The 9,238-nt window shown below is 36.9% G+C and overlaps 1 protein-coding gene across 1 annotated transcript; it reads left to right on the forward strand.

Annotated features, from left to right (window-relative positions):
* Nucleotides 1–5,108: 5,108 nt before the first annotated feature.
* Nucleotides 5,109–8,927, forward strand: LOC107861585 (probable mitochondrial adenine nucleotide transporter BTL1). Its single transcript, XM_016706863.2, has 6 exons — nt 5,109–5,328; nt 5,473–5,641; nt 5,730–5,824; nt 6,030–6,363; nt 6,491–6,728; nt 8,399–8,927. The coding sequence occupies exons 2-6, from the start codon at nt 5,474–5,476 to the stop codon at nt 8,647–8,649; spliced, it is 1,086 nt and encodes a 361-aa protein (XP_016562349.1). The 5' UTR covers nt 5,109–5,328; nt 5,473; the 3' UTR covers nt 8,650–8,927.
* The last annotated feature ends 311 nt before the right edge of the window (nt 8,928–9,238 follow it).

Genomic DNA, 9,238 nt, shown 5'->3' on the forward strand with positions numbered 1-9,238 from the left:
TTTTAATTGAACACTCCAACTACTAATGAAGTATTTAAACTAGACATTTTTCGAGTCAATGTTTTAAAAAAAATTATGCGCACATTTTCATCCGTCTGTGAGACAGTTGAATTAAGCAAATAAAACATGTCATTTTATTTAATTATGTGCATTAACCTCGAGTAGAAAATATTTGAGTGTTACAGCTTATTGAATTGAATATGTATAATTAATAAAAATAGGGTAAATACATAATTACCCCCTGATCTTGTCCGAGTTTCGCAAAAAGACACATAAACTTTAACTTCGATCTATTACCCTATGATTCTTTTTTATTTCGTTGCAAACACACCATTTTTTGCTGAATCTCAGTCACAACAAGGAGAGTGAAATACACACGCCAATCAGGTCTTGCCACGTGTCAAATACGTTTAATTTCATATATTTTTATTTTTTTAATATAATTTTTCTTTTTATTTAATTTAACACCCCACCCCACCCCCAATCCAGCACCTCCAACTCCCCCCATACAACACCTCCCCTCCCCACACCTCGCGTCCAGCACCTCCCCCCCGCCCCACGTCCAACACCTCCCCCTCCCCCTCGTCGCCTCGCGTCCAGCACTCTCCCCATCCATTTTTTTTTTGTTCAAATCAATTCAAAAATTAGTTTTATGATTGAATTGAGTTTTAAGGATAGTAAAATGATTGAAATGAGTTTTAAAGATAGTTAAATGAACTTTAATGGAGCTTTAGAAAAAAAAAAAGCTTCAATGAAAGAGCTTTAATGGTGACATTGTGTTGAAAACCTGTAACGGTGTTGAAGAAGATATTGTGTTGAAGAAGAAATGGTGGGTGGTTAAATGATATAATTTAATTCCAAAATGAAACTTTAATGATATGATTTAAAAAAAAAAAAACTTTAATGAAGGAGCTTTAATGGTGGCATTGTGTTGAAGAAGAAAGGGTGGGGTTATGGTAATGGTGATGATGTTGTTGTTGTGGGCGTAATTGATGTTGTTGTTGTTGTTGTTGTTGTTGTTGTTGTTGTAATTAATGTTGTGTGTTGTAATTGATGTTGTTGAGTGATGGTGACGAAGAAAAAGTTGGGGAAAAAGACAATGGTGGATGGGAGGTTGCGACGGGGGTGGGGGTGGGGGTTATGAAATAGTTTTAAAAATAAATAAATATTAATTTTTTAAAAAAAGAATATAAATTATATATTAAATTATTTTACACGTGGCAGCTTATAATTGGTCAAAAAAGTCAAATTTGAGCCCTTTCACGCATCTGTGGAGCGTGTGTACACGCAGGGGGTCAAAATTGTGTGTTTGCAGTGAAATAGAGAAGAATCATGGGGTAATAGGTCGAAGTTAAAGTTTAGGTGTCTTTTTGCAAATCTCGGACAAAATCAGGGGGTAATTATGTATTTACTCATAAAAATAACATATTTCTTGTGATTAACTTAACTGCACAGATAAATGAGAAAGCATAATTTTTAATTTTTAAAAAATGAATTTGAAAGTGTTGAACTGGATTATATACATCTAAATAAAATATCCTGATAAGTGATCTTAGTCATATTTATACACCTAAGTGTCATTATCTACGCGCGTTTAGCTTAGTTTTGAGGATAACTTGATGTGCTTTAGTATAAAGTGTGTATTTATGTGTTAAGTTATTTGTTTAGAATTTTTAAGATGCATTTGAAACAATTCAAGAGTCAAAATGATCAAACAGAGTTTAGACGAGAACTAGTTTGGCTAGCCTATGCTATGCTTTTTCTAGTTTACTTTGATTAACTTTAGCGTGTTGTATGACCTAATGTCTATCATGTGTTGTTGTAGGAGACCATTGGAGCAGCTATGGAAGTTAAACGGAGCCTACACACACGCCACAAGGAGTAGAGAAACAAGGAACAAGTCGAGAAAAATAGAACGAAGTTTGGGCGAAGCCTCCCCTTTGTGGGGACATCGCACCCCCATAGTATGAGAGGGGGACATTAGTCGCATCTCCCTTGGCCGTGCGATGGGCTCCGTAATGCAACCCCCCCCCCCCCCCTCACCACCCCCGCTCTCCAAATAAAAAAATTTTCAAAAATAGTCTTTTGCTTGGTTTAAGTTGGGGGCAAAGTGATCAATGCTTGTAATTCATTTTGGGCAGCTTGTGGTCGACCTAAAGGACTATATAAGGAGTACTTAGACACATTTATAAGATATTTTGGGAATAATACACGTTTGGAGAGAGGAGAAGGCACCAAGGGCTCTACGTTAGAGTTTTTTTCTCCTACTTTTATTTTTTTTGTAGTTTTACTTATGAATTCGTTAATGGCGATTCTTTGCATGACTATGAGTGGCTAAACACTCTCTTTCTAGGGTCGAGGCTACAAACATGATTGCTTAGCGTGTATTCAAGTTGGTTAATGTTAATTATCACAAATGGTTGTTCTTATGTTCTTGTACTTACTATTCTATTGATACACGATCTTTAGAATGCATATATATTTCTTTTGTGAGCTCAAAAGGAGTAACATTAGATCAGATGAGTTAAAGACTAGATTCACGGTTAGGATAAGAATATACCCAGTTTGCCCTGTTTGGCTCAAATATGAAATGAAATATAAATGCATTTGAATTAGTTCTCGCATCCCTACTCATTGATCTGGTTGTGAGGCGAATTTAGATAGACGAGTGAAGAATAAGAAGACCATGGTCATGATATTAACCCCGTGAATCAACAACCAAGACAGTTAAATTAACCAACATGATTGTCCAACTTTGCATGACTGTTCAAGATGCCTTGATCCTGGAATCCTCCTAAGTATTGTTTACAATCACTTTTAATTTCTGTTACTGTCCAGTGTTACTTTTAACATAATAAAACTCAAACTCTCGTTGGTTACAAACCACACTCATTTAACTTCAATAATAATACTTGAATGGATTATTTGCTAAACGCCAAGTCCTTGTGGGATAGATATTCGACTTGAAAGAGACACTTTATTACTTGCACGATCTCGTGCACTTGTTTGTGCGACCAGGCAAAGTCAATAAGTTAAATGAAGTTAGAAGTAAGGGTGAACATAGATGGCGAACTAATCAGGTTTTAATTTTTTTTCCTTTTCAATGTTCGATTCTTTAATATAGTGTTCCATGTTGAAGAATTAAACTTTTATTAGTGTTCCATGCTGAAGAATTAAACTTTTATTAGACGAGTTTTTTTAAAACATACATGATGCAACCATACCTAGAACTCAAAACCTTTCAAGTAAAGTCCATACCAATTTATCAATGTTCCCCGTTTTTTGTGCCATTGCAAACCTACTAATTGTAACATATTTTCCATTTACTTATCGACCTAGTACCATCTATAAGCATCTATGGTAGAACTGCCAAGTTGAACACTAGTAAGTTCTCTGTCATTAGATAACAATGTTGCTTGTTATTTTCTCCTTAAAATATTTATACTACTCCCTCCGTCCCATTTTATTCTTCCCAAATTTCTTAATTTGGTGTCCCATTTTATTCGTTCTTTTTTACTTATCAAGACAAGACAATTTTTTTCCCCACATTTTACCCTTTGCATTAATTACTTTTTCTTTAAATTAAAATGTAAACATTATTTAATAGAGGTACAATGGTAAACTAGCCATATTATTTATTATTTTTCTTAATAGTTGTGCCATCCCAATTTTTGACGAGTGAAATGGGACAGAGGAAGTATTTTTTAGCGTCTTATACTTTGATTTGGTCTTCATATTTTTCATTTGCACCGAAAAAAACATTTTAAAAATATTGAACCGAATTAAGTCGATCCAATATTTGGTGTACACTTATTCAAAATCAAAATTGAATCAAAATATGAGAAAATCGAATAAAAGAAACGAATGTTGACCTAAGAGAGAGTTATGTAAATAGGAGTGTTTGGATTGACTTTTGAAAAAGAGCTTATAAAGCAAAAGCCATTAATTGATATTACCCTATTTTTGACTTAAAAATAAGTGTTTAATTTACCAAACACCGTCAAAACTAAAAAAACCTAAAAACTTAAAAAAACATCTAAAAATAAACCAATACAAACACCCACTAAGGCCCCATTTGTTTGCACTCAATGGATGTCTGAATCTGAATGGTTCAGACTTCAGACAATTAAGTGCGTTTGTTTTTTATTAAGATTTTAGCTCTTAATAGGTCTGAATAAGTCTTAATCATTCAGATCTAGAACCAAATCTTAATAGGCCTAAAAAGATATTTTGATTTTGGATAATATTCACCACTTTATTCATAATCAGTAGTGATCACCACCAACTACCTCTGTCATCGCCACCATTATCAACCACCACCACCACCAACCACCTCCACCATCACAACCACCATCGACAATAAATATTGCTACCAACCATTATTGTCAACCGCTACCACACCTACTACTTCTATTATTCTAATTATATTCACCGTCACCATCGTCATCAACAACAACAACACCATCATCAACCACTAACGGCCAATCCCTATTATCGACCAACTCATTTATCATAACTTGCACCACCGCTAACTACCACTAATACATCACAACCTCCACACATTCTTCGGCTTCCACCACTATTGTCACTAGTAATACCACCTCTACCACCACTTCAACCACTCCATCTCTATAATTTATTTCTACTAACAACAATCTCCACTATCACAACAAACAACATCTCCAACTGACACCAACACATTGTCAACCATCATGCATTCATGTTTCAACTAATACAATCAACACCTCAAACTACTAACATCAAGCAACGTCACATCACAACCACCACCACCACCACCACCATCACCATCATAACTGTCATTACAATACCAACCATCATAACTATCACCACCAACATTATTAATCACTAACATCAATCATTGTCACCGCAACCACCATTATAAACCATTTCCGCTATCAGTAACAAACATAAATATTTTTTCTCAATTAAATAATAATTTTGTTGTATTAAATTACATACTTTTCTAATAAATAATTATTTTTTAATTGAATTGTATTTTTTATTATATTATATATACAAATAAAGTAAAATTATACATTCAGATGTTGAAAAATAAACAGTTTTAATCATTCAAGTTTCAAATCTGAAAAAAAATATCTTAATCGTTCAGTGTCCATTCAAATTGAAACGAATGAATCATAAATGAGAAATAGTCGGAGTCTTATTTTGGGATGAGAGGGAAGGGTTGGTCGGGGCGGCCCCATGTATTTATTATAGGGCAAAATATCAAATGAGAACCCTAGTAGTAGTAGTAGTAGCGGCGGGAATTTGAGTCAAAAGAGAAACATCGCTTCCATTCCCAGTCTCGTAAGTCACGTTTTTTTCCTTTTTCATTCATTCATTCATTCATTCATTCATTCATACTTCATCCCCTTTACTCCTTTGTTTTGATTGAATTGGCGAGCAGCAGTAAGCACATTTTTGAAATTATTATTGTCTCTTCTCCTTTAGAATGACTGCGGAATCGGAATCGCAGAAGAAGAGTTACTGTCTAGTCGGGGGAGATGTATATGGTTATGGTGGTGTCATCCTTGTACCAAAGGACTTGCACCTTTTTCCTAACAAGGACCCTCAAATTAACCTTCAACTCAACTTACCTGACGTCGGCCGAGCCTTCAACGTAACTTGTCTTGTCTTTTCACTACAATCTAACTCAACAACTCCTCTCTTCATCTTACTTATAAATGCCATGATAATATCTCCTGCAGGATTTTATGAGGACGAGAGAAGTTGCTGAATTTCTCAGTGGGGCTTTGGCTGGGGCCATGACCAAGGCCGTTCTAGCTCCTCTTGAAACTATCAGGTTCCTTGCTCCATCTTTCCATTTTCTTTTCTTTTTTTTCATTTCATTTCATATCATATCAATATACTTGACTACTTGACTTGTCCGTATTATGTTTACCTTTTTTAAAAAAATTACATCTATAAGTGAAGCTCCGAAAATTTTCATTTGTTTTCAATCGATTGGCTCTTACAATTCATTAGGCCATGTTACCTATGACATGCAGGACAAGAATGGTAGTCGGTGTTGGGTCCAGAAACATTGGTGCAAGTTTTGTTCAGGTTATTGAACAACAAGGTTGGCAAGGGCTGTGGGCAGGTAACACAATTAACATGCTACGGATAATTCCTACACAGGCAATTGAACTCGGTACATTTGAATGTGTCAAGCGAGCAATGACTTCGGCACAAGAGAAATGGATGGACACTGCTAGCCCTAAACTACATATTGGTAATGCTAGCCTGAGCTTTTCTCTCTCATGGCTATCGCCAGTTGCTGTTGCTGGTGCTGCTGCAGGAGTTGTAAGCACACTTGCATGTCATCCGCTTGAAGTGCTCAAGGTATTTTGACTAGAGCTTTTTGTAGTGGGATGACAATAGCTTTGCTTTAGTTGTAGCATTAAGTTATTGTGCTTGTGGCAAGATGAAACTATATCACATTTTAGTGCTGATTCAACGTGCTTCGCAGGATCGGTTGACTGTAAATCCTGAGGTCTACCCCAGTCTACGCATTGCAGTTCACAAGATTTACAAGGAGGGCGGAATCTTAGGCTTGTATGCTGGACTTGGGCCAACATTAATTGGCATGCTCCCATATAGCACCTGTTACTATTTCATGTACGAGACAATTAAGAAATCATATTGCCAAGCACAGAAGAAAGAATCTCTAAGTCGTGCGGAGATGCTTCTAGTTGGAGCGTTCTCAGGTAAGATTCTCGAATCAAACACACAAACTCCCTCTGGTTCAGATTTTCTTGAACTTTATTATGATCTGCCATTTTGTGGTAAGGATTGATATGAAATTGACTACTCTAGGTATATTTAGATCAACAACAACAACACATACCCAGTAATCCCATAAATGGAGTTTGTGGAGGGTAGGATGTACACAAACCTTACCCTACCTTTGTTAGGTAGAGAGACTGTTTGTGGTAGACCCTCTGTTCAAAAGAAGTGAAATCAAAGAGGGATTAAAAAGAATAGTGATAGCAAAATAGCCAGATGAACAAAACAAAGGAAGCAACATATGGTAATAAAAAGAACAAGATACTACACAAGAATAAGATACTACATGAATACTAACTAATGCTACTAAATAAGGAAAAGATGAGCAGAAGAGACTAGCTCTTGCCTCTCCTACATACAGGAATGAAAACTCGGCTATCTACTATTTTATTCTCATCGTCGGCCTCCATACCTACCTATCTTGGGTCACGTCTTCAGTAAGCTGTAGGTGTGCCATGTCCTGTCTAATCCCTCCCTCAACTATTCTTTGCCCTACCTCTACCTCTCCTAAAACCTGCTACATCCAACCTCACACCTCCTTACATGTGCATCCGTGCACCTCCTCTTCACATGCCCTATCTATCTTATTCTCACTTCTTTCATCTTGTCACCTTGGAGTCCACTCTCACCTTGTCCTGTATAACTTCAGCATCCGTGCACCTCCTCTTCATGTGCCCTAATTATCTATCCTCACTTCTTTCATCTTGTCGCCATGGAGTCCACTCGGACCTTGGCCTGTATAACTTTGTTTGTAATTCTATCTCTCCTAGTATGCCCACACATCCGAGCATCCTCATCATCCTTATCTCTGCTACTTTCATCTTTTGAACGTGAGCGTTCTTGAATGGAACATTTAGACACCGCTTAAAAAGCTATTTTACTCCTATCCCAAGTCTTTACTTCCTGGAAGAATTGTGTATCACGATCAACACAAAATCTGGAAGTGCTGACTTGGAATTAGCATTACAGGTGCCTGTTGAACTCCTTTAGTGTCAGTTCAAGATTATGCTAGAGTTACCATTACCATTGGACGTTGTTAGCATCGATTATAGCACCGTGATGCTTGAACTGATAATTCCTTATCTCATACTGGATTTAAATTTTTAAGGCCATTCTTGTGTATCACACTGGGTTGGGCAGTTCAAAAGAACAACACAAGAACAAATATGTAATATTTCCGTGGAATATTGGAAGAAAAAAAGGAAAGACTGAGACAAGCCTGTGATGCTTTTCTCCTTCGCTGAATGTGGTCAAAAGAACAATACCAGGGTAAAGATTCAACGTTAAAATAAAGTAGAAATTTGGAATTTGTGAGGCAAGTTAAAGAACTTCATCACCGTTAATCTCAAGCTTTATATGAAAGTATAATATTTTATTCGTTGAGGTAAAGTATTATCAACTTTTAAGGCTCCTTTAACTGCAAATAGGAATATGATTCTATCGGGGAATATCTGGTGTTCGTTTATGGTATGCCTTTTTTTTTTTTAAAAGAACAACTCGATGAGGCTCCTAATTTTTGGCCTGCTACCTTACTCTTGACAGATTACAAAATTACCATGCGATCTAAAGAGTTAATGTTATGCTTGATCAGGTTTAACAGCTAGCACTATTAGTTATCCATTGGAGGTGGCAAGAAAGCGGCTTATGGTGGGTGCTTTACAAGGTAAATGTCCACCTCACATGGTCGCAGCACTTTCGGAAGTTGTTAGGGAGGAGGGTTTGTTAGGCCTTTATAGAGGCTGGGGTGCGAGTTGCCTAAAGGTAATGCCATCGTCAGGCATTACTTGGATGTTCTATGAAGCTTGGAAAGATATATTGCTTGCTGATAGACGTCATTCGTGATAACAGATACATAGTAGCACAGAAAATGAAATCCTCATTTCAGCCTTAGATGCGTGCAATGATTTCACTACCATTCCGCGCTCCGGCTGGAAGCTGGTGATGGTAAGGGTAACCCGTGGTGTGTGTCATCCTGAGATTTGTTATAGATGGACATCCACAAATTTTGCTTCCCGTTTTCCCCACCCTAAATATGCACAAAGAAATTTCTCTCACATTTCTGTAGACGACAGAACCTACATTTATGATTACTGCAAGATTACAAGCTTTTGCCTTGGGAATATCTTTAAGTAGTGTTTCTCAGGTTGTCATTGTTGTGGTACGGTACTACTCGGTGCGACTAGATTAAAGTCTCTATGCATGGCCAAAGGCAGTGAAGTTTTGAGAAGCAAACGGGGCCAGGTCTCCTAACATGTTAGAAATGGGAAGAAAGGGGGTCTTTTGATGCTCTGGTATGGTTCATGTCATGGGCCTTAGGGTCGGTAGGCTGTTGGTAAATTAATGTGTCACATTAGGATGATTTTCTTTTCTTAAAGGAATTCGGTAAGTAGTTGATAGATTGCAACCCCTATTATTTGACTTGGAAGGGAAT

Source organism: Capsicum annuum, chromosome 3, assembly GCF_002878395.1.
Source record: "Capsicum annuum cultivar UCD-10X-F1 chromosome 3, UCD10Xv1.1, whole genome shotgun sequence".
Taxonomy (NCBI): domain Eukaryota; kingdom Viridiplantae; phylum Streptophyta; class Magnoliopsida; order Solanales; family Solanaceae; genus Capsicum; species Capsicum annuum.

What these genes read in the sequence shown, in the direction of transcription:
- LOC107861585 (XM_016706863.2), top strand. Translation starts at nt 5,474, where the DNA reads ATGACTGCGGAATCGGAATCGCAGAAGAAGAGTTACTGTCTAGTCGGG. An exon ending in ATCCGCTTGAAGTGCTCAAG is followed by an intron (nt 6,364 to 6,490) that starts GTATTTTGACTA and finishes CGTGCTTCGCAG; the next exon opens with GATCGGTTGACTGTAAATCC. An exon ending in TCTAGTTGGAGCGTTCTCAG is followed by an intron (nt 6,729 to 8,398) that starts GTAAGATTCTCG and finishes ATGCTTGATCAG; the next exon opens with GTTTAACAGCTAGCACTATT.